Source organism: Neophocaena asiaeorientalis, unplaced genomic scaffold (genome assembly GCF_003031525.2).
Source record: "Neophocaena asiaeorientalis asiaeorientalis breed wild unplaced genomic scaffold, Neophocaena_asiaeorientalis_V1.1 scaffold14, whole genome shotgun sequence".
Classification (NCBI taxonomy): Eukaryota; Metazoa; Chordata; class Mammalia; order Artiodactyla; family Phocoenidae; genus Neophocaena; species Neophocaena asiaeorientalis.
The window spans coordinates 4,207,214-4,234,318 of record NW_020175192.1 but is presented as its reverse complement, the minus strand read 5'-3'; the positions used below and the strand labels follow the sequence as shown (position 1 = coordinate 4,234,318).

The 27,105-nt window shown below is 34.2% G+C and overlaps 1 protein-coding gene across 1 annotated transcript in view; it reads right to left on the bottom strand.

Moving 5' to 3' along the window:
• ADAM2 (ADAM metallopeptidase domain 2) overlaps window positions 1–27,105 on the bottom strand; it is a 91,095-nt gene that overhangs the window by 25,950 nt on the left and 38,040 nt on the right. Inside the window, exons 10-14 of the mRNA XM_024765165.1 lie at window positions 16,378–16,449; window positions 15,790–15,956; window positions 14,678–14,759; window positions 5,174–5,310; window positions 2,362–2,542 (exon numbers count right to left, since the gene is read on the bottom strand). Coding sequence (XP_024620933.1) covers window positions 2,362–2,542; window positions 5,174–5,310; window positions 14,678–14,759; window positions 15,790–15,956; window positions 16,378–16,449 — 639 coding nt within the window. The remainder of the gene's footprint in view (window positions 1–2,361; window positions 2,543–5,173; window positions 5,311–14,677; window positions 14,760–15,789; window positions 15,957–16,377; window positions 16,450–27,105) is intronic.

Genomic DNA, 27,105 nt, shown 5'->3' with positions numbered 1-27,105 from the left:
GTTTTTTAGTAGCATGTTGCTTAGTCTCCATGTAATCATTTTTTTCTCATTTCCTTTTCTGTGGTTGATTTCTAGTTTCATGCCATAGTGGTCAGAAAAGATACTTTAAATAATTTTTATGCTCTTAAATTTGTTGAGGCTTCTTTTGTGCCCTAGATGTGGTCAATCCTAGAGAATGTTCCAGGTGCACTTGAAAAGAATGTGTATTCTGGTTTTCTTTGGATGTAATGTCCTGAAAGTATCAATTAAGTCTTACTGTTCTATTGTACCATTTAGGATCTCTGTTGCCTTATTGTTTTTCTGTCTAGAAGATCTGTCCATTGATATGAGTGGGTTGTGATACTATATATTGGAAACCCTAAAGACTCCACATAAAACTACTAGAATTGATAAATGAATTCAGCTAGGTAGCAGGAAATAAAATTAACATAGAGAAATCGGTTGCATTTCTTTACACTAATAATGAAATATCAGAAAGGGAATTTTAAAAAATCTCTATTAAGATAGCATCCGAAAAAAAAAAAAACTTAGGAATAAACCTGACCAAGGAGGTGAAAGACTTATATGCTAAGAACTATAAAATATGAATAAAGGACACTGAAGATAATTCAAAGAAATGGAAGGATATCCTATGCTCTTGGAAGAATTAATATTGTTAAACTGGCCATACGGCCCAAAGCAATCTACAGATTTAATGCCCTCTCTATCAAATTACCCATGGCATTTTTCACAGAACTAGAAAAAATAATCCTAAAATTTATATGGAACCATAAAAGGCTCAGAATTGCCAAAGCAATCCTGAGGAAAAAGAACAAAGCAGGAGGTATAACCCTCCTAGACTTCAGACAATACTACAAAGCTACAGTGTGGTATTGGCACGAAAACAGACATATGGATCAATGGAAAAGAACAGAGAACCCAGAAATAAACCTACACACCTATGGTCAATTAATCTTTGACAAAGGAGTCAAGAATATACAGTGAAGAAAAGAAAGTCTCTTTGGCAAGTGGTGTTGGGAAAGCTGGACAGCCACATGTAAATCAATGAAGTTGGGCCATTCTCCCACACCATACACAAAAGTAAACTCAAAATGGCTTAAAGACTTAAATATAAGACACAACACCATAAAACTCCTAGAAGAGAATATAGGCAAAATATTCTCTGACATAAATTATAGAAGGTAATAGAAATAAAAGCAAAAATAGGGCTTCTCTGGTGGCACAGTGGTTGAGAGTCCGCCTGCCAATGGAGGGGACGCGGGTTCGTGCCCCGGTCCAGGAAGATCCCACATGCCGCGGAGTGGCTGGGCCCGTGAGCCATGGACGCTGAGCCTGAGCGTCCGGAGCCTGTGCTCCGCAACGGGAGAGGCCACAGTGGTGAGAGGCCCGCGTACCGCAAAAAAAAAAAAAAAAAAAGACATACTAAGAAAGTGTATGCTCAAGCGGGGAAGTATAAACCTAGGTCAACTCACCTATAGCAGGGGACCAGTACCGGTCCATGGCCTGTTAGGAACCGGGCCACACAACGAGAGGTGAGTGGTGGGTGAGCGAGCAAAGCTTCATCTGCCGCTCCCCATCACTCCCCATCACTCGCATTACCACCTGAACCAACCCCCGCCCCCGTCCGTGGAAAAATTGTCTTCCACGAAACCATCCCTGGTGCCAAAAATGTTGAGGACCGCTGAGCTATAGGGTTAAGACCTTGAAAATCACCAGTATGAATAATCTACAAACTGCTGAATTCACATACCAATATTTAAGTGTACTCATTAATATAATCCCAGTATACATCCTTAAGGTCTTTGTTGAAAAGGAAGTTTGATAAATTTAGAGGCCCGCGGACCGCAAAAAAAAAAAAAAAAAAGACATACTAAGAAAGTGTATGCTCAAGCGGGGAAGTATAAACCTAGGTCAACTCACCTATAGCAGGGGACCAGTACCGGTCCATGGCCTGTTAGGAACCGGGCCACACAACGAGAGGTGAGTGGTGGGTGAGCGAGCAAAGCTTCATCTGCCGCTCCCCATCACTCCCCATCACTCGCATTACCACCTGAACCAACCCCCGCCCCCGTCCGTGGAAAAATTGTCTTCCACGAAACCATCCCTGGTGCCAAAAATGTTGAGGACCGCTGAGCTATAGGGTTAAGACCTTGAAAATCACCAGTATGAATAATCTACAAACTGCTGAATTCACATACCAATATTTAAGTGTACTCATTAATATAATCCCAGTATACATCCTTAAGGTCTTTGTTGAAAAGGAAGTTTGATAAATTAGGTAAAATGGCAGTGTGACAGTATAAAAATTAACTAATTTTTTTAATGTAATTCTGGTGTGTAATCTTCCAAATTAGTACCAACCTCCTGATCCCCACAGTCACATTGTTCTCCTTCTTCGACTTTTCCGTTACCGCAAACTGCCACTTTGTATGTTGAACCTAAACGTGGCTGGTTTTGAAGACACTGGGACTTTGACTTTGAAATAAAATGCGCAAAATCTTCCATACTGCAGTTACTAAAGGTCTTCACACCACTGGAATGACTAAAAATACATCAAACATCAGACTTTTATGTAACTGTCGCTTCCGTAAATTGACTAGCCTCAGAAGAAAAGTCTATAATCTAATGAGAAATATAGCTAATATAAAATTACTAAATTTTAAGGCAGTAGACTCAAATTCTAGTCATGTGGATTATTACAGGAAAATGTTTTTCGCATGAGGACCAGAAAAACATTAGAGATTTTTGGACAAACTACCAGTTTTGGTGTTTTTTGTGGTTGCATCCAGCTTGAATATACTCTTTAATTATATTAACCATAAATAATAGATTTATTATTATATTGCCAACAACTCAGATGATTTCTATCTAAATACCAGAAAACAAAAGGAGAAAAATTGATAGAACTTTAATATTATTGAGAACTAGGCAATGCAAGATGTTTACTCTGTGTGAACTTGTTTATAGAGGGGTACACTTTCTGATAATGAAATTAATGTTGTCATTCGGAAGAGATTATCAATCATAATTATATCCAATTGGATAATTTATTTGCAGCTTGAATCCTTGCACATATTTGCTGGATGTTCTCATTCTCTATTCTCCCATTTTTCCTTGATAATAGAGCCTCTGATACATAACTTCCTTGTATAATACTTACAGTTAGCTTTTGTAAAGCTAGGAGCAGACCATTGGCCTTAAGTGAAACCATAAATTTAAGTTATATGAAGTAATGTTTACAGCTGTGCTTTTATCTGCCCTTTCATTCTGTTGGCAAGAGGCCCCAGTTTCTGGCCATATGGACCTCTATATAAAGTTACTAAACTGTCCTCACGATATGGCACCTAGCTTCAACCTGGGCACCTGATCAAAGAGAGAGTACAGAGAAATTTGCAAACTCTTTAATTATTTAATCTTGAAAGTCACACACCATCAACTCTACCATGGTCTATTTGATGAAATCAAGTCACCAAATCCAACCCATACTCAATAGGAGGGAAATTAAACTCTACCTCTTGAAGGGAGAAGTAGCAACAATTTGTGGATGTATTTGAAAACTACCATTCTCTTTTACTTTCATTTTACTTAAAATTAAAAAAAAAAAAAGCTATACTCTGTTCTATCTCAATGTATTTTATTAAACATTTTTTTCCTTAGTCATTGTTTCCAAAGCTCAGATATATTGCTACCTTCGAATGAGCCAAAAAAGCACAGTTTCACAACGACAACTTCTTTATCTAAAGAAACAAAGTTCCTAATTAAAATATTAAAATGTCAAAGAAAGTTGAAATTCGGAAACATATTAGGTAGCATGTCTGACTCGCTGGATACATAGACTGAATAAAACATGGACTACTGATTGTGAGCCCTCAGAAAAATGACAGTCTTTTGTAAAAAAAAATCAGTGTGGGCCATGTATTTTCTATGGATTACAGAAACAAAATAACATGTTAAACTCCTTAAGTACTTCTATTTAATAAGCCACATTTTAAGGTTAGATTGAGGACACCTGCCTCAGAAAGGCATATGTCCTATTAGGACTCTGTCCTGTGCAAAATCACTGGATGTGATAGTGTCAAAGGGCATTAAAGATGAATAATTCTAGAAGATGTTTCCCACCAGTTTAAAAACAGCAATGAATCCTTTTCAAATATGCCCTCTTTATTCAGATTTTCCTTTAAATAGTAGATTTTCACATCATTTTTTTGCCATTCAATAATGACTAAAATGTCTGTGTTGTCCAAAATTTTAGAATCATGCAGTGCTATTCAAATGATGCAAAGCATTTAAAGATATGATTAATAAGCATTTTTTGCAAGACTGTAATTTGTCAAACTAAGCTTTTTAAAAAAGCATTTCCACAGATGAATGGTTTCTATATGTGTATTAATAATTCCACCAATTTTATACAGGCCATAATTATATATTTTTAAGTGGAATTTCTATTTTTTTCATATCTACACAAGAATCAAAGTTATGTTAAAAAATTAATGAAAAAGTTTCAACACTCATTAAGATTGTAGGCTAAGTTTTTTGGTTGATTAAGGTGATTTGGGGAGAAATTGGAAAGTGAAAAAAAGGCAAAATATTAGAGATAATATAAAAGAAATTAAATGTACTGTTAAATAAAATTAAATAAAATGTACTGTTGGGTTACAGTTTAAAAAAAAAAAAATAAATAAAAAGTATAAGAGACTGGGTCCAGTCACTGACTGGATGATGGTTTCCATAAATCTCCTGACTATTTGGTTCTAATTCTGTAAAATCTCATAGCATATTCTAAATACTGAGGATAATAGCAAAAACTTCAGTAGGTCTTTGAGGCATGATAACTGCTGCAAAAGGCCTCCTCTAATAAATCATTCTTGTATAACGAACACAAGCCCATATTTGGCTTATCAAATCATGTATTAAATTATAAAATCATGCAAGTAACAGTGATAAATGTAGAGGTAGGTCACATGAGAAAGCAAGTGTGACATTAGATTACAAGAAATAATGAGATATGCAGCAGGGGCACTGGAATACATATTTTGATCTGGGGTCATTGGCCACAGTTTATATTCGACCATTAATAATTATTTTAATAGCATAGACTTTCATAAACAAAATACACCAAACTTATTTTCATATAAACTATATATGTAAAGTATATAAAAGCAAAGCATCTTACATTGCTTCTGGGTTCATTACACAGACAGCTCCTGGGCAATGGCATTTGTTGATGTCATCATAAGTTATTCCCATACTAAGGCTCAGTAATTGAGCTATAATAACTGCAAGTGATTCCAGACTTATGGTTCTGGGGTGCTGGGAAAAAAAAACATACATGTATACATTCACATTTTAGGAGATAATTTATTTACCTGGAGTATAATGTAATTATTAAAAATAGTCACATGATAAAATAGAATAGAGACATCAGATATGTTAATCACAGAAGTGCCATCCATGTTGGCCTAATATGTTACAGGTACCATTGTCAATATAAGGAAAAGTGAAGTGTGAAATTTTACAAAAATGTAAATGTATGGTTCATTTGGTGGCATCAGGCCAAGAACATATTTGTCCCAAACAGCTTGTGCTCAGTTATAATTTAATTATAGGAGATAATATTTTATATGCTGTTTCATGCATTTAAAACAACATAAATTAGCTCACTGAATTAATTTATATTATGATAATAATGACTGATGATAAGAATGCTAACTCTCCACAGTTGCTTAAACCTTAGTTTCAAAACTAAATGCTTTTATCACTTTTTAACAAATGTAAGATGCTTATTATAGCACACTTAGACCATACGAAACATACGATTTTTAAGAAAAATCCACAAATCACAATATCCCTTCAAATATATCTAATAACATTGATGACTATACTTCAAGATAGGTTCCTAGGGATATATTTTGGTATCTTCTGTTTGCCTCTCTCAATCAACTTTCCATTACTTTCCACCCTACTCTCCAGATCAGAAGGACTATACCAATGGATTATGTCAAAGGGTTCCTTTGCCCTCTGCTCTCACCTTGATTTGGTCTAATGGGGAGGAAAGGGTGAGAAAAGAGCAGGGTATTTATTACCATCACTTCCAGGGTACCTATGACTGTCTGAACCCTTGAGTAGAGGTTTCTACCTTCCATGTATAACCCTAATAAACTGACATTGTCCTTTCCTTCAAGCCTAGGGGACAATTACATATCTTTATTACTAGCCCTGAGGTAATGCAAAGTCCCTACATCTTGCGTACACATTGATAAATTGTCCCTTTATCAAAATAACACAGGTGAATGTACCATCCATTTTCAGAGAGAGAGGGAGAAGAACAAAAAGAAGAGAAGGAGGAGGGGGAGGGGGGCAAGGGGAGGTAGATGAAGAGGAGGAGGAATGCTTGATTTCATGGGGAAGAAAATGACGGATTCTGATAAATTTCGAACATTTAAATAATAGGATATTATAAATAATAATATAATAAATAAGAGAGTATTATCAGTGTAGTTATTCAGCTTTTCTTGTCTTCAGGATATTGTAGGAAAGGCCTGGCAATCATTCAATCAATATATCTTTACAATTGCTTTTTTTTTTTTTTTTTTTTTTTGCGGTATGCGGGCCTCTCACTGCTGTGGCCTCTCCCGTTGCGGAGCACAGGCTCTGGACACGCAGGCTCAGTGGCCATGGCTCACGGGCCCAGCCGCTCCGCGGCATGTGGGATCTTCCCGGACTGGGGCACGAACCCGTGTCCCCTCCATCGGCAGCCGGACTCTCAACCACTACGCCAGCAGGGAAGCCCTACAATTGCTTCTTTTTCTCCATCTCTCATGTTCCTTATTATCACTCATAGCGCAGTAAGAGGGAAATAACAACATCCAAAAAATTTCATGTTATTTGTATAAAATCCCAATATGCAACTGCTTTTTTATTCTTTATCTTCTGATTAGTGCATATGTTCTGGTCTCTCCTTTCCTTGTATCAAAGGATCAAAGACATGGTTTTGTATTTGAGATGGAATTTCTTTACACTCCCCTTCTGACACTCTTACTTCTATTAGTCAGCTTGGGCTGCCCTCAAACAATATCACAGAGAACGTTGCTCAAGGTGCCAGCAGGGTCAGTTTCTGGTGAGGTGTGTCTCCCAGGCTTCTGGAGGGCTGCCTTTGCCCTGCGTCCTCAGTGGCCCTCCTTCCTTGTGTGCTGGCTCCTCCTCTTCCCACAAAGACACCAGTCCTATTGGATTAGGGGCCCAGGCTTATGACCTGCTTTAACCTTAATGACTCCCTTAAAAGCCCCTTCTCCAAATACAGCCACACTGGGGGTTAGGGCTTCAGTATATGAATTTTAGGGGGACACAACTTAGTCCATAACAGACTAGTACGAAAACCTTGAAAAATGTATGGACTGGAGTACGAGAATTTGCTAAAAGTTATGGTTATGACTACTTCTGTTATGAAAATAACGTAAGGGAAAACGTAAAATTATATTTAGCATTGGATTTTTGAAAATATTTTTAGAAAAAATTTACAACTAAGCAGACTAGTTTCTTTTGGTGAATAATGCCTGCTTAGGACAACAGTTGTCAAATAACAAGAACAGCGCCTGGTGTTTGTTATGGCTTCTTATGTGCCAATCACTAGGCTGAGAAATTTCCTGACAAGTAAGTATTGAGACTTCCTTTATTGTGTACCATGTGGTCATTTTCTATAAATGTGTCTGCCATGTATGTTTTGTAGTCTCTAATTTAGGAATCAAGATTCTACATAGGCCTTTCAGACAAAGCTTATCCATAGTGTTTAAATTTTCTAAATTTTGTTCTGAGAGATTAATTATTGCTTTGTTTATTTTAGAGTTATTTAGCTAGGTACATATGAGTTCAGGTTTATTCATATAATGATAGTCAAAGCATGTTTCATCCTAAATAATGAATCACTTAAAATTCATATTTATTTTACTTTAAAAACATTTTGGTGTTTTATGTTAATATTGATACATTAATTTTCCTTTGATGACATAGTCTGTTCTTTTTCTTATTCTTAGGGTTAAAATATCTGTAGCATTATACATGAGTTTGAAACTTATAAAGAGAAAACAATAATTTTTAATAGCTGAAATTAAAACTTTAAAAAATCTCTTTTGATTACTGTCCCTCTGAAATTACTAATAACATTTTATTCTATATAATGGTTTCATGCTTTTTAAATAATTTTATCTTAAGTCAAGTGTACAATTAAGTGCCTGGATTCAGTTTTATATAAATATACATACACACACATATATGTATATATACAATATCTATATACACATTCATAATTTATTTATACATATTATTTGTGCATACATATATACACACATATTTGTGCAGTGCATGTATGTGTCCATGTGACACATACCTACACAGCCACTACAGTGAATAAGATACAAAATATTTTTATCACTCAGGAAATTCTCTCCAGCAAGTTTTCAGGAATTATCTCTCCACAAAATGTAACTTCTATTCTGATGTTTAACAACATGGTTTATCTTTCCTACACTTTATCTTCAGAAAAATGGCATACGAAGTAAAGATTCTTTTGTTTGTGGCTTCTTTTGCCCAATATACAGTTTTTGAGATCAATGGTGAGTAAAACAGTACTTCTTTTTATTGCTTACATTATATGAATAAAAAGCACGTTTGTCAATTTCATGGATAATCAGTATTGTTAAGATGTCAAATTGACCTAAAGATTCAATTCAAAACCAAAGTCCGAGTAGTTTTTGTTGAAATTGACAAGCTGATTTTAAAAGAGAAAGTCAGAAAACCTAGAAAAGCTAAATCAGTCTGAAGAAGTAGTAGGGTTTACACTATAATTTTCGATGATTTACCATAAAACTATAGTTATTAAGACAAGGTGGTGCTGGAGAAAGGAGACATAAAGCTGTCTATCTATGTATCTATCATCTATTCATCATCATCAACTCTATCTTGTACCTACCTTTAATATTTAAGTATATATTTATGTTTAATTATTAGCCATTGTATTAATCAGGCTTCTCTAGAGAAATAGACTCAATAGCACACATATGATAAGGAATATTATACATGAAGAGGCTTATTATAAGGAACTGGCTCACACAATTCTGAAGGCTGGCAAGTCTAAACCTGCAGAGTGGGCCGGCAGCCTGGACACACAGGAGAGCCGATGGCACAGAGGAAGCCTGAAGGTATTCTGCTGAAGAATTTCTTCTTGCTTGAGGAGGATGGACTTTTTGTTCTATTCAAGCCTTCAACTGATTAGATGAGGCCAACCCACATTATGGAGGGCAATGTGCTTGACTCAGATTTCACTGATTTAAATATTAATCTCATCAAACCCCTCCAAGTTGACATATAAAATTAACCACCACAAGCATGTCTCAAACTTTACAGGTTCAGGTTCAAAATGAAACTTGTTTCCACCCTTACATTCCCCTCTGCCTCCAAAGCCAGCTGCCCTGCCTTCCTCTACCTAGCTTCTCAAGAATAATCTTGAGCATAATCACTGTTTCCATGCCATTCATGGCATGTATCCAGTAAGTTAGCAAGCCCTATATGTTCTGCTTTCATGATATATACCAGATAAAAGCTACTTCTCGCATATCCAAGAATAAAACGCCAGTTAATACCATTCATCTGCAATTGTCTCCTATATGGTCTCCTTATTGTGGATCCTCACCCCTCTACGATCACTTTTGTATAAGGTAACCAGAGAAATATTTCTCTCTGGCTTCAAAACTTCCAGTGCCTTTTCATTGCAAAGAGGATAAAATCCAAAACGATTTACCAAGATCCATAAGGCTGTATATGATTAGTCTGTTGCTTACTTCGACAATCAATATTTTCACAGCCATCTTGTTCTTGATATTCATTTCCATCTGAAAGCCTTGAATTTAATGATCATTTTCATGGGTTCTGATTTCCTAGGTCTTGCAATGACTGCCTTTGTCTCATCATTCATTCCTCTTCTTAAAAACCTTCTCCTCGAAGTTTTTCTCTGATCACCCCAGCTAAAATAGCCTACCCCACATCCCATCAATTTTTATCATATTCTCCTAATGTATCTTCTTATTAGGAAATGCAAATATAAGATTGAAATAATTGGTTCCCTCAAAATTGTGTAGAATGCGTTCCTAAAAGCATTGTTTTTCCCCTTGTGAGATTTTAAAACAATATATCAATTCTTTTAATACCTTGGTGTTATTCTGAATTTCTAGTTCTTCTTGTGTAACCTTTTAGTAAATTATGGGCTTCTATTAGCAATATATTATTTGTCTAAGTTTTCAAATTTATTTGTTATAAATTGTTCTATTATCTCTTAAATGTTATTTATATCTGTAGTTCTCCATTATTTTTGTAATTTTATTAATATATTCCTACTCTGTCTTATAAAAATAGTTTTGCCAGAAATATTTTTGTTCTTAATTTTTTAAAGGCCTAATATCTTTTTTGAATATCTCCGTCCTACTGATCATCTGTCTTTCTTTGATTTCTGCTTTTATCTTCACTATTACCTGTGTTCAACAAGTTTTAGGGCAATGTTGTTTCCATCTTTCCACATATTTTAGGTTGGATAATTGGCTCACTGATGTAAAGGTTTATTTTCTGCAAAGTTCACTAGATACTAATATCCTTAACTATTCTGCCTGATTCTGCCTGATATTCTGCCTGACATATTGCCTGGTCAGTTTATCTACACTGCAACATGTTAACTACCATACTTTTATAAAAAGTTTATATCTTCAACTTTTACTCAATTTCCAAACTGCTTGCTCTATTTTCTTTTTTTATATTTATAAGATTTTAGTATAAGCTTGTCAATTTTACCCCCAAAAGCCTGCTGAGATTTTGATTAGGAATGCACTGACATCTCTTCAATATCGTAAAAGAAAACTGAATTCTAGACGAAAGAGAAAACATTTCAATAAAGTAAGAACAAAATCAATATGAACATATCAATAGCTATAGTAAAAAATTCTGTTACCAAAATGGGACATTTAGAAAAAAATTCATATAACTTTAAATGGAATTAATTCCCCGTCAAAAATAATGACAGGATAAAAAAATAAAATACATTTTTTAAAGTTTAGAAAATTAGAAATGGAATTGAGCTTTCTTATTACGTTAAAGAATGTCTATGATAAACCAGAATGAACATAATACCTAATAGTACAATATTGAGAGTTTTTTCCTTGAGATCAGGAATGATACAGAAATGTCTACTATGAATTCAGTTAAACATTGTTCAACTTGAATTGTTCTTGGGATCCTAGGCAATTCAATAGGAGAAAAACATTAAAAAAAATTAAAGATAGACATATTGGAAAAAAAAGAATAAAATTGTTTTAATTTACATATGACAAAGTTGGACACAAAAATTTAAATCTAAAATTACTAGAAATAAATATAGAAATATTGCATACAAGTCAGTGTATAACATTCAATTGTTTTTCAACATAACAGAAACTCATAAATTATACTTAAAATATAGTATTTACTAATATCATCAAACAGTATAGAATTTACTGGTATGACTAGGAATAAATCAAACAAAATATTTGTAAAACTTCAACATATAAAGCTACAAACAGGGGCTTCCCTTGTGGCGCAGTGGTTGAGAGTCCGCCTGCCGATGCAGGGGACACGGGTTTGTGCCCCGGTCCGGGAAGATCCCACATGCCGTGGAACGGCTAGGCCTATGAGCCATGGCCGCTGAGCCTGCGCATTCAGAGCCTGTGCTCTGCAATGGGAGAGGCCACAACAGTGAGAGGCCCACGTACCGCAAAAAAAAAAAAAAAAAGCTACAAACAGTTTACACCTGTTTGCTATCTATAGTGTATTTTACTCTAAATTCCGTTTTCTCATGTTTACTTGCTTCTTATTTAACCAAAGTATGTTTTATTATTTTATATTCACCTTCACTTTACCCTATTAATGTATTTTTTGTAAAGAACTAATGTTTGAACTTAATATTTTTTTAAAAATCAATCAGAGACTCCATCTCTTACTTGATGAGTTTAATTCATTTACATTCACATGACTGTCATTATATTAGGGTATGTTTAAAACATTTCCTTTGATTATTTTCTATTCATTTTATTTTACATTATTGTTTTTAAGTTTCTTCTTCCTTGGCCATCTTTACATTTCTTCCATTAGACTATTATATGGTGTAGTTTTCTTCTTATTTGTTCTTAAGACCAACGTTCATTTCATATACCCTTACTTCTTTCTAAAACATACCAATATCTTTACTGTTTTCTTAAGAAGACAAGTTCTATAATATGTTTTCATGTCATTTTTATCTCTCCCTTAACCATCTCTACACTATTATAGAATATGAGTTCTGGTTTAGTATTGACATACCTTTCTTTGCCACGCATCCCAACCCAGGTATTTTCATTTTAAGGTAATGATAAAATTCAGCAACATTTATTCTCTTTAGTTTTCATAATCCTTGTGTCTTTTCATAAATATAAGTAATTTCTACAAATATGTTCTGAATGTTAGTCTTTTGTTTGGCAAATCTTTTGAGGACTTATGTGCCTGAGAGTATTTTTCTTGTCCCTTCTGTTTGAATGAATTTTTTTTAGATATGAATCATGCCTTCAAAGTACTTTTAGCTCAATATTTTAAGCATAAAGTCTTTTTGCATCCAGTGTGGCTTTTCTGACTGTTGAACGTCTTCATTGTTATATGATTTATTTCTTTTTAGAAACATAACAATTTTCCTTTGATATTTTCATTTTACTGTTGGTATGCATTTTTATCTCTTCTTTTTTGGCTTTCCATGTGTCCTTTTCACCAGACAACCCACTTTCCTCCCCTCCTGCCAGGGATCATGGGGCGACTCCAGGAGGGATTTCCTGGTGTAGGCACCTTGTTGATCTGGTAGTGGCTGGAGACAGTGTTCTGTGACTGTCATTCCGTGAAATTATCTCCATTTTTTCTTTAGAACTGTTCTTTTGACTTTAATCTTCCATGTCTCTTAATTTTATCTCTCCTTTAACTTTTCTGATGTCTTCTGAGAGAGGTCCTAATTCGATAATTTATCTCCATATGTATCAATTGTATCCCTCATGCAATTTATTATAATTATTATATTGTTCATCTCTAACGTTTCTAACTAGTCCTTTTCTATGATATTGTACACTTTGTTTTGTTTGACATTCCTGGCCTACAACTACTCATAGTTCTGCTTCAAGTGGTCAATGTTGTGTAGTGTGTTTTTTCTGAGGAAGTTTAACACCCATGATCTGTATAGTCCATGAACTGAGGTCAACAGATAATGTGTCTGGTAGTATGTAATGTATAAAACTCGTGATGCCAAGAACTAATTTGTGTCTGTCCTTGTGAGTGAACTTGCGTCAGGACAGATAAGTGGCTGACCCAAGGGCAAACAGCTGCAGACAACAAAAGTCTCCTGCTGATTATATTTACTTGCTTCTACTCACCCCAAAACTACTTGGGTTGTGGTTTCACCCATAAGTTTTAGGAAGAAGCAGCTTCAGAGGAATGTGTTTCCTAGATTTTATTCCACAGCTCTGGGTGACTAGGTAGGGAGGGTGGTGGATGTTTAAATATCAGAGGACAGAGCTTCACCTGTTGTTTTCAACATCACATTCCTGTGAACATCAGCTACTGCTCATTTTTCCAGCGAAAGGTTCGGCAATGATTACCCCAGTGAAGTGTGGAGAATAAGAAAGAAGAATACGGGAAGAGTTCTTCTCTGATTGCTCCTTTCAGTACAGAGACCACTGCCCTCTTTTTCAGTAAACAAGGAGATTTCCTTCCACTTGGTAGCTAAGCCTGCTCCATGTGAATGTCTTTAGATTTCTCAGTGCTGCATATGACTAGGTAAATCAGCCAAATTCTAGCTTTTGAGACTAGGTAATGATTTTCCCATAAAAGATAAGCCATATTTTCATGAATTACGAGTTTTAAAGATGAAATTTGTCACCATTTAATTGACTCATCTTCTTATATCTTCACTTGTGCACTTAAACAAGAGTATTATGCATAGCCTTCCTCAATCTCCAGATTATTTTGTACAAACACACAAAAAATTTAAAAAGGCAAGTTTTATACTTCAGAATAACCGAAGCGTTGTGAAATAGGAGCAAAAACATACCAATTTTAAGCACACCAAGATTTTCTACTAAGATAGAAATGCCAATTATTGCATTTGATTCTGTTTTTCTTCACCTATGTCCCAGGAAGCATTTTGCGGCAATTGATAAACAGTTTCAAAAGTTTTATTTTAACTTGCTTCATAATTGAATCAGCTACATAATGAAGAAAATGCTCAAAATCTAAGCTTGAAATTAAAATTAGTTATTAAATATTGAGTATATTAAAAATTTATGAGCATAAGACTATAAAATAGATCACTACCATAACTTTCTAAAAGAGGATAATTTGAACTCACAAGAAAAAAATTGTAAAAATTTTATATGTATTAAGTTAAATGTGTTAAATGTGTTATATGTGTTAAGTTAAACTTCTTATCGTTCACACATTTCTGTCAGCAGCAGGAACAAAGATCCCTAGAATCATTATGCAAATTTTAATATACTTAGCCATAATAAAATACAGAAATAGTTAATTGTATATTACTCTAAATAGCATCGTACTTAAACATCTTAGCCAAGTCACTTAAACCGTACCATACCAGAGCAACACCTCCTCCATAGTATTTATCACACAGCCTCCCTTGAAAGGTTGCACCAACATAATTTGGCTTTTCTCTGTAACTTAAGTTTAAAAAAGAAGCAAATCATAAAATTTTGTAAAATTAAGAACAATTAATATTAAATTTACCTAATACTTTTTGTTTTGCATACTTATATAACAAATTCATAGATATTTCCACTTTAACACTAGGATAACAAAGCATAGAAAGGGACTAAACGTGTCTGCTTATTTTGCAAATAGATTTAAAAAACAAATAATAAAAAGTGTATTATCATACGGATTTTTAGAGAATAATGAAGATATTTTTATGTAATTAAAAAAATTATACTGATTTCTATAACATAAAAATAATAAAAATAAATAAAATTTCTTAAAAGTAGAAAGCTAAGCCAATGAAGTTGACAAATGGGCAGAGTAAGCTTATGTGTTGAAGTCTCCCCTTAATCAGATAGAATTAGCCTGCCCTAGCCATGCAAAGGCACGCATATTTGTGGGACAAAAAAAACTTAAAAGATTATAATTTTATAATTATATACATGATTTTTACATAATATGATAATATATAATACATATAAGTTCTGAATATTGATAAGAGAAAAACGAGATTATTAAATAGAAAGGGAGGCTTATATTTTTTAAAGTGCAGCTCACTGTGAATATAGTATGTCAGAGATAATGAAATGTACAATAATGTTTCCATTTCATCACTATTTTGTTTTGATTTTATGGAAATAAAACATTAAAAGAAGGCCATATTACTATATTCATAGAATTCAGGTATATTTTTTCAGACAGATATTGTTAATATTTTATGTATAGTTCGGCACATTTAATGATATGTTATATACTCAAGGTAAGAAAACTTGGTAATAAGATTGAAGTGAGTTTTAGCTATGTCAATAAACAGAGTAATTATATTAGTAATTCTGCTATAAAACCCATGTTGTGAAAAATAATATTCACAGGATGTTGTACATAAAAAAATGACATAAGATTTTTTTCCCTAAGGGCCTGTCAACTGTCAGAAATCAGGTCAAATTACATATGCTTTCTAATGTATAAGATTTAGTAATGCCAAGATATACTTACACAAGTAAAAATGCCACATCATGTGGACGCAAAACAAGATAAGATTGTTTCCATTTAAAAAATCTGCGTAATAATTCATTGGCATCTCCAGTTACCTGAATTTTATTTTCATCTATCCAAAGCTCTAATGAAGATAGAATTATTGTAATATTAAATGAATCAAAAATCTAAAATTGAAGACATAAAGAAAATATGTTCAAAGTACATGGTTTAAATAGATTTGGGAATTTATCTGCAAAAATAAACGCTATACCGATGTAAATATTAAAAACCTAAACTGTAAATCCGGATTGGATCTTATAAATTCTATTAGCAAGTAATAAATATCACTAATAAAACAAGTAATAAGTAACATTTTGATATGCTTGTGCTTAAGCCAGCCCAATGTCAAGTGTTTAATTTAAGCCTTACAAAACCCTAATTAGGTATTTACAATTATTATTACTCTAATTAAACAGTTAGAAAACTGAAACTTAAGATGATTATATATTTGCCCTCTTTCACACAATATGTGTATTCAGGCAGGGTCATAAAAAAAGTCTGAAAATTGTTTAAGTAACACAAACAAATGCAAAAGCAAACACTTACAGCATTGGTCAATCCAATCAACTGGAAAATTTTTTGAGTGACAACAGTTGTATCAGAACCCATATGATTATACTGAAAAAGATAATTGCATTTTAGATCTAAATATATATTGCTTAATATTTAATGATGGTTATTATGTTTAAAATTTAGAAGTATGAGTTAAGAAATTATTTAAATTACCAATTTATTAGTTTTTAAATATTATTTATTATTATAGACATAATGTGTGGAAAATTTTAAATATTAAAAAAATACAAAAAGGCACTACAAACTCTTGCAAAAATAAGAGAAGAAGAAAGCCTTCCAAACACATTTTACAAGGCCAGCATTATCCTAATATCGAAACCAGACAAAAACACCCCAAGAAAAGAAAATTACAGGCCAATATTCCTGATGAATATAGGCGGGAAAATCCTCAAGAGAATATTGGCAATGCAAATTCAACAGCACACTAAAAGGACCATACATCATGATCAAGTGGGATTTATTCCAGGGATGCAAGAATGGTTCTATTTCTGTGAATCTGTCAATGTGATGCACATCACATTAACAAAATAAAGAATAAAAAAATCATATGATCATCTCAATAGATACAGAAAAAGCATTTGACAAAATTCAACCTCCTTTCAGGATAAAAACTCTCAACAAAGTGAATACAGAGGAAATGTGTCTCAGCATAATAAAGGCCACGGCCAACATCATGCTCAACAGTGTAAAGCTAAAAACTTTCCCTCTAAGACCAAGAACAGGGGAAGGATACCTACTATTGCCACTCTTATCTAGCATAGTATTGGAAGTCCTGGCCAGAGAGATTAAGGAAGAAAAAGAAATAAAAGTATTCAAATTGGGAAAAAAGAAGTAAAACTGTCACTATTTGCAGCTGACATATATAGAAAACCTGAAAGTCTCCACCAAAAAACTGTTGGAACTAAGAAAAATTCACCAAAGTTACAGGATAAAAAGCCAATATGCAAAAATCGGTTATATTTCTTTATAATAATAACAGGCTATCAGAAAGATAAATTAAGAAAACAATCCCACTTACAATTGCATTAAAAGAATAAAGTACCTAGGAAAAATTTAACCAAGGAGATAAGGTCTTTACACTGAAAACTAAAAGACATTGATGAAAGCAACTGAAGAAGGCACAAATGAGTGGAAAGTTATTCCAAGCTCATAAATTAGAATAGTTAATATTGTTAAAATGTTCACACTACCCAAAGCAATATACAGATTCAATGCAATCCTTATCAAAATGTCAATGGCATTTTTCACAGAAATAGAACAAACAGACCTAAAATTTGTACAGAAGTACAACGACCCTGACTAGCCAAAGCAAATGTGAGAAAGAACAAAGCTGGAGACATCATGTTCCCTGATTTCAAACTATATTACTGATACAAAGCACTGTGGGTGGTATTGTCATTAAAACAGACACATAAATCAATGGAACAGGATAGAGAGTTCAGGAAAAAACCCAACACATTATCGTGGGTTAATTAGTTTACAACAAATGGGGAAAGGACGGTCTCTTTAATAAATAATGTAGGGAAAACTGTACAACACATGCAAAAGAATGAAACTGGACTACTATCTTACACCATACACGAAAAAATAATTCAAAATGTATTAAAGACTTGAATGCAAGACCTGAAACCATAAAACACCTAGAAGAAAACAGGTGATATGCTCCTTCACATTGGGTGGATAATGAACAAAGCACGAATATTTTTAATATTCAAAGTTTTCTTACAAGTTGACAAGAAGGCAAACAACCATTAATGAAATGAGCAAAAGGATTAAGTTGTCAGTTCAGTGAAAAGAAAATACTAGTGGCCAGTAAACATTAAATGATGTTCAAATTAATTCTCAGTTAAGGAATGGAAGTTAAAATTACAATGAGATATAATTTTATACCCATTGGCTGACAAAAATTAAAGAGAAATATAAAACTAATCGTTGGCAGGTATGAGAGGAAAATACTACTTTCAGTTTTACCTTGGAGATGTGAAAAGTTACAGCCTTTTTACAAAGCAATGAACAATACCTATTAAAATTAAACTACATACATATCCTTTGACCCATCATCCATACTCCTGGTGACCTACTTTCACAGAGATTAAATTCCCAAGATATAAGAACTCATAACTAAGGATACTTCAGGTAGCATTATTTATAGTGACAAAGCAACATTTAAAAAACTGGAAACTAAGTGAATACTCAACAATAATAGAATAAATGAATAAATTATGGTATATAAATACAATGGTATGCTTAAAAAATGAATTAGCTATTCAGTTGATTTGAAAGACTGCCCACCAAAAAAATTAATGAGTATATTAAATAATCCAAGCAAACATCAGAGACTGACAGACTTGATTAAGGAAAAAAAACAATTAAATATAAATTGTTACAGAAGGAATGTCCCTGGTGGTCCAGTGGTTAAAACTCCATACTTCCACTGCAGGGAGCACAGTTTGATCCCTGGTCGGGGAACTAAGATCCCGCATGCCGTGCGGCATGGCCAAAAGAAAAAAAATTGTTACAGAAGACATAGTACATTTTCAAGGACTGGGATGTCTATCAGGAAGACATAAAACTATAAACATTATATGCATCTAAGAACTGAGCCTAAAAATTACACAAAATACAAAATGCACAAGTGAAGGGAGAAATAGAAAATTCAACAATAATGTTTGGAGATTTAAGTACACAATTTCAGTAGTAGAATAACTGGTCAAAAACTCAACACAGATATAGGAGACTAAAACTAAACCCTAAACCAACAGATATTTATAGAATATTCCACCCCAAAATGTCACAACATGTGCTTCTCAAGTGCTCATGGAACATGATCTAGGAATAGACTATATACTAGGTTATAGGATAAGCTTCAACTGAGTTCATACAATTAAAAAATACAATATGGCTCTCTGACCACAAAAAATAAATAAAAAATCAACAACAGAAAGAAATTTGAGAAATTCAAAGTATGTGGAAATTAAACAATAGATTATAAATAACCAATAATCAAAGAAGAAATCACAGGGAGATTAGAAAATACTAATACAACATAGTAAAATTTATGGTATTCAGCTAAAGCAGTGCTCAGAAGGCAACTTGTAGGAAATAGCTATATTAAAAAAAAGAAGCACCATCTCAAATAACTAATTTCCACTTAGGAAATTAGTGAAAGAAAAGCAAAGAACTCAAAGGAAGGAAATGGAAGAAATTAATAAAAATCAGAGCAAAATGATTGAAATATGAATATAAAAAAAACATATTAACAAAACAAAAATTATTAATTCAGGATAAAAGAAAGGTTACAGTCACTAACCACAGAGAAATAACTAGCCTTGTAAATGAACACTATGAAAAATAATGTGGCAACAATTTAGATAACTTAGATGAAATGAATGATTTCTTATAATAAACAGATACTGAAACTGACTCAAGAAGAAACAGAATATGTAACAAGCAAAAAGATTAAATATGCATTTAAAAAATTCCCACAAAGAAAAACCTAGGTCTAGAAGGCTTTATTGGTGAATCCAATCAAACATTTAGAGAAGAATTAACACCAATTTGTTACAAATTCTCCTATAAAATCGGAGGGAACCCATTTCTATTCATTCAATAAGGTCAGTATTACCCTGATACGAAAACCAGGAAAGACATAACAAGAAAATAAAAGTCCCAAACAAACTACATTCCTCATGAATATTATTGTAAAAATCCTAATCAGAAAACTAACCAATTTATGCAACACATAAAAAGAATTAGATACCACGACCAAGCGGGATTTATCTCAGAAATACAAGCTTGGCTTAATGTCTAAAAACCAACAGATGTATTTCAAAACATTATAGAACAAGGAACATAATGACCAAAACCCACATGATTCTTTTTTTCCTTTTTACATCTTTATTGGAGTATAATTGTTTTACAATGCTGTGTTAGTTTCTGCTGTATAACAAAGTGAATCAGCTATACGTATACATATAGCCCCATATCCCCTCCCTCGTGCATCTCCCTCCCACCATCCCTGTCCCATGCCTCTAGGTGGTCACAAAGTACTGAGCTGATCTCCCTGTGCTATGCAGCTGCTTCCCACTAGCTGTCTATTTTACATTTGGTAGTGTATTTATGTCAATACTACTCTTTCACTTTGTCCCAGCTTCCCCTCTCCACCCACTGTGTCCTCAATTTCACTCTCTACATCTGCGTCTTTATTCCTGTCCTGTCCCTATGTTCATCAGAACCTTTTTTTTTTTTAGATTCCATATATATGTGTTAGCATACGATATTTGTTTTCCTCTTCACTCTGTATGACAGACTCTAGGTCCATCCACCTCACTACAAATAACTCAATTTCATTTCTTTTTATGGCTGAGTAATATTCCATTATATACATGTGCCACATCTTTATCCATTCATCTGTCGATGGACATTTAGGTTGCTTCCATGTCCTGGCTATTGTAAATAGTGCTGCAGTGAACATTGTGGTACATGTCTCTTTTTGAATTATGGTTTTCTCAGGGTATATGCCCAGTAGTGGGATTGCTGGGTCATATGGTAGTTCTATTTTTTTTTTCCATAGTGGTTATATCAATTTACATTCCCACCAACAGTGTAAAAGGGTTCTCTTTTCTCCACACCCTCTCTAGCATTTATTGTTTGTAGATTTTGTGGAAACTGGACATACTTTCAAAAGACACAGAAGAAGCATTTGACTAAAGAAAAAAAAAAAAAGCTCAATAAACTAGGGATAGAGGAGAACTCCCTCAACCTGATAAAGGACATCTATTAAAAAACCACAGATAGCATCACACTTAATGGTGAAAGAATAAGTGTTATTTCTCTTAGATCAGGAAAAAGATAAGTATATCTGTTCTCATTGCTACTCCCTCAGCTTTCACTGGAGGCTCTAGCCTAAGCATTTAGTAAAGGAAAAGAAACAAGAGGCATCTACATAGAAAAAAAAGAAGTTAAACACTCTATTAACAGACAAAAAGATGTGTACATATAAAAATCCTAAGACAACCACTAAAAACATTAGCACTAATAAATGATTACAGCAGAATTGGAGAATACAGGATCAATATATAAATCAATTGCATTCCCATACTCCAGCAATAAATAATCTAAAATTAAATTAAGATGGTATCAAACAATGATAATATGCCAAAAAATAAATTTAACAAAAGAAGTACAAAACACACATTGAAAACTACAAAACACCATTTAAAGAAAGTAAAGAAGATACAAATAAATGGAAAGTGAACCTGTGTTCATGGATTGGAAGACCTATTATTGTTAAGATGGCAATAATCTCCAAATTGATCTATAGAAATAATATAATCCCTATTAAAATTCCAGCATTGTTTTGCAGGAATTGGCAAGTTTACCTTATTATGTATATGAAAGTGAAAGGGATCCAGAATGTCTGCAAAAATTTTAAATAAGAAGAACAAAGTTGGAAGACTCATACACCCAAATCTGAAAACTAACTACAAAGCTGTAATGATCAAGGCAGTGTGCTTTTGGCTTTCGATTAGAGTTATAGATCAATAATATAACAATTTCTAGAAATAAATTCTAACACTTATGGTCAACTGATATTTGGAGAGAGCAAGAACATTAAATGGAGAAAGACTGATGTTTTCAAAATTTTAAAATGTTATGCTTCAAATGACACAATCAAAAAATGAAAAGATAACCCACAGAATGGATAAAAATATTTGCAAATCATATATTGGATAAGCGTCTAGCATCCACAATATATAATGAATACTTAACTACAACAATAAAAAGACAACCCAATGAAATATGTGTAAAGAATTTGAATAATTTCTCAAATAAAATATTCTAATAGCTAATAAGAAAATGCAAATATTCTCAACATCATTACACAATAGGGAATGCAAATCAAAAGCACAGTGAGAAACTAATTCACACCCACCAGGATGGCTAAAGTCCAAAAGACAGACAATAACAGAGTTGAGAATTTAGAGGAATTGGAACTCATACATTTGTTCATTGCTCGTGCAATACATAATGGTGAAAATTGTTTTTTAGGGTCTCAAAGTGTGAAACATTTTGAGTTACCACACAACTCAGCAACTCTCACCTTTTGCATCTACCTAATAGAAATAAAAGCTTATGTCCACACAAAAACTTGTACAAAAATAACATTATTATGATACGAATATCATTGGAAAGCAGAGATAAGACATGCCAGCTGAGACACCCAGTGGACCACCCAACTCCAAGCAAAATCAGTAGTTTACTAACAGTACACAAATGAGGCCAGTCCAGCACAAGGAGATCTTAATGCGATCAGAGGATATTTAAGAATTGTGAGCTAAATAAATAGTTGTCCTTTTAAGCCACTAAATTTTGAAGTAGTTTGTTATGGAGCAACAAAAAGTGTCTCAGGAATCTATAAGTGACTAAAACAAGGAATAGAAGTAAGAATGTATGAAAAGATCTAATTTTCAAGCACAGTAAAATAAAATACCTAGCAAATATGTGAAACCTATAAGAAGAAAAGTTCACAAACTAAGGGGGATTAAAAAGTTAATTACAGAGAGTGGGACTCCTGAGATGGTGAAATAATGAGGTCTGCAAATCCTTTCCACAATAAGCAATGATAAAAGACAAAAATCTCAAAAACATTTCAAGATTCTGCCAATTGACCAAGGGCATTAAAATGAGAAATATTAATTAAAGAAAAACTATTAATCCTATGGTAAGAACAGTGGGAATCTGTGACATTTCACCTGAGGTTGTCCCCAACTACATCTCAAATTGTATTGTGTGGTAATTCTACCATGGTAGGTCAAGCCATAAAATCCAGACACTTCCCTATCAGAGGAGGATAACTTGATTTGGTGCAGAGCAGGGCAAAACTACGTGCCCAGCTATACTGTCAAAACCAATAGTGATCTCTGTGGCAAATGAATATTGAAGGGCATCATCACAGATAAACTTAGGCTGTGATACTGGTTATTTCAAGCAACAGACCAGAAGATGAGCCAGAAATCTAACATGGAATTTGGGGGGGGGGGATATAATAGCCATAACGGGTCTTGACAACCTTCCATATATCCTTTATAGTCTGGAATATTCCATTCATGCACCAGTTAACACTCATGCTCAGGAGAGACTGAAAGGGGTCTAAGATATCGACAAGTTCATGGCTGAACTTGAAACATTACTCACTACCTGAGGAGATGTGAGAAAGTCCTATAAAAATCAAAACCTACCTGACTTGAAAATTGAATACTTTCCCTAATAGACAAATCCATTTGCAAAGGTTAGAAGCCTACTAGCTCAAATGTTGGAGCATAGCCTCTGACCAGTCATTGGCTGACCACTAAGATATGTTCACCCAAGGTCAACCACAAAAATCCTGGCTTAAAAGTAGAAACAAGAATTTAAAAAATAGTAAGCACAATAAAACAATGTTACCCACATAGTTGAAAATGCAGTCATTAGAAACTATGATGTAGACCTTATTGGATTTAGCACACGAAACTATAAAGCAACTACGGTAAACATGGAACTGAAAGGAACCATGTTTAAAGAAGTAAAGGAATGATGACATTGACTCATAAAAAGGAGAGTATCAGTAAAGAATATAAATTATACATTATAATGTACAGCTTGGTGATGATGACTAATAACACTGCATCATATACTTGAATGTTGCTAAGAGAGTAGAATTTAAATGTTCTCACCACAAGAGAAATGAAAATTAATTGTGTGATGGGATGGACGTGGTAGCCAATACTACAGTGGTAATCATTTTGTAATTTATAAATGTATCAAGTCAACACATACACATTAAACTTACACAGTTATGTGTCAATTATATCTCAATAAACCTGAGTGAAATAGAAAAAACAAATAATAATTATAAAATTGTAAAAAAGAACTAAATAGATACTTGAGTTGAAAATATAATAACTAAAATTATATAAGCTCACTAGCAGAAAGAATAAGTGAAAATAATAATGTATCAATAGAAATTATTCAACATAAAGAACAGAAAGGAAAAACAAGAAGTAAAGTGAACAGAATCTCAGACACCTGTTTGACACCATGAAGCAAATACACATTTACATAATGAGCATCTTAGAAGGAGAGGAGAGATAGAAATGACCAAAAAACAAAACAAAACAAAACAAACAAAAATACAAAACTTGAGTAAATAATAGCTAAAAACTCCCAAACAATGAAAATCACTAATCTATGCATTACTTAGGCTCAACAAACTTCAAGTAAGATAAAATCAAAGACAGTCACACATAGACACATCATAGTTGTAGTTAATGGACAAGAGCCACAAGGAGAAAATCTTTATACTGAGAAGAAAAAAGTGGTACATCACCTATAGGAGAAGCACAGCAAGGTTCAGAGCTGACTTCTCATTAGAATCAATGGAGACCAGGTGGGGTTACAAATTCAAAGTGCTACCACAAAATACTCTCAGTCAAGAATTCTATACTCAGCAAAACTATTCTTCTTAAGTAAAGGCAACAGAAAGCCATTCTCAAATTTTAAAGATAGAGAGAGAGAGAAATCAGTGATAGCAGAGCTGCTCTGCCAGAAATAATAAGGCAAGAAATGATAATGATCAGGAAATTCTCAGGTTGAAAAGATGACACAAAACAGTAACTCATATCTACATAAGTATAATAAAGAACATTGGTACTAGCAATAACAAGGTATAAAACAATATCTTGTCTTTTCTTCTCTAAAATTAGTTTAAAAAAATTTGCAAAAGACAGTAATTTATCCCTTTTTTTTTCTTTTTTGGCCAAGCGGCTTGCGGGATCTTAGTTCGCCAACCAGGGATCGAACCTGGGCCCCCAGCAGTGAAAAAGCCTGCATGGTTAGCCACTGGGCCGTCAAGGAATTCCCACAAAAGACAATAATTTAAATTTCAAGAAAGGGTGGTATAAACTCATCTCTCCCTGTTCCTCCAAGCTGATCAAAATTATAAAAAAGTATAAACCCTGAAATAATATAACAAAAAAATCATAGGAAGTCTCTAAAAGGTGGAAGTAAGAAGGTACCTGTACAGGTATGCTAGGAATGGAAGAACAACATAGCTTCTCAGCAATTCCCAACACCCCATCCAGTGGCAAAAAAGTAGTCCAGGTAGAAATGGAATGAGAAACCCATTAACACTGTGATGCCTAGAATAGTAACCTCTGCACCAGAGCATGGAGCTTCTCATTAACGAGCTTGAGACAACAGGTGGCCTGGACCAGGAAACAGCCATTTGGTCCTATTGGCAGTATCAGCAGGGAAGAGTGAAACTCTTCTGACAAAATATCTCCACCCCCACAGGCTTGATGTCTCCTGTACCTACCTAGAAACACTAGGCAGAATGACCCTGGGAAGTAACTCCCACCCGCACAAACAGCCACCCACTGGCACTGGGTGGACCAGGGAGACACTTTCCACCTGCACAGGCCCACCATCTACAATATTTCACTCAGAGGCAACAGAAGGAGACAGGGGAAGGCCTTTCCACTCCTGCAGGCAGGACAGGCAAGTATCACTGGGACCCACAGAAACAGCGACTGAACCAAGAAGACCAAAATAGCATTATGAAGGCTCTGAGAACTTTTGTCATTGAATTTAACCCATATAACTTGGTCAGGACTTATGTGCTACAGCTAAGGAGTCTGAATGAACAAAATAAAAGATTTCAGTAGAATGAAGAATTGCATAACGTAATAGTAAAAATTTCCAGAAAGCAACTGAAAACCATTTGCCATACCAAGAACCAGGAAAATCACAACTTGAGGAAGAAAAGTCAGTCAATACATGTCAACACCAAAGTACATCACTTGGTAGAATTATCTGACAAAGATTTAAAGTAGCCTTTGTAAAATGATGACAACAAATAATTAAAAATATCCTTCATGGGGAGTGAAGTCAACAAAACGGAGAACTAGAAAACACCAAGCCTTCGTTTTTCTCTGGAAACATCAAAAGACAACCAGAAACTGGCTGAAATAACCTCATTGGAGCCTCCAGAAAACCTCAGGAAAACATTCAAAGGTCTACAAATGTCCAATCAAGAAAAAAAATCTTGAAAATGACAGGAAATTTTGTGGTGTTTCTACTCCCCTATGCCCTATTCCCTTCCCCAGTGTGGCATGGTTTAATCTGGAGGAAATGGTAGTCCATTTCCTAATTCCCTCCCTTATACCAGGTGGAGCAGAGAAGACCTTATCTGCAATGTTCTAACCTGTCTGGAAGGTGCCTGAATGGCTGTTTTCTGTGTCCCCTGGTTATTTTGTCAAATGCTGAATTTTCAACAAAAATCACAATGTGTCTTAGTCAGTTTGGGCTGCCCTAACAAAAACACCATAGACTGGGTGCTCAAACAACAAACATTTATTTCTCACAGTTCTGGAGGCCAGGAAGTTTAAAGATTAGGTTTCCAGCATACCCTGTGTCTGATGAGAACATGCTCCCTGTTTCAGAGATGGCCATCTTGCCATCTTCCTGCTCTGTCCTCACATGGTAGAAGAGGTGAGGGAGCTCTCTGGCCTCTCTTTTATAAGGGCACTAATCCCATTCATGAGGGCTCCAGCTTCATGACCTAAGCCACTCCCAAAGGCTCCACTTCCCAGTACCATCACTATGCATTAGTATAAATTTTAGAGGAACAGAAACATTCAGTCTATGTTACAAGGCAAACAA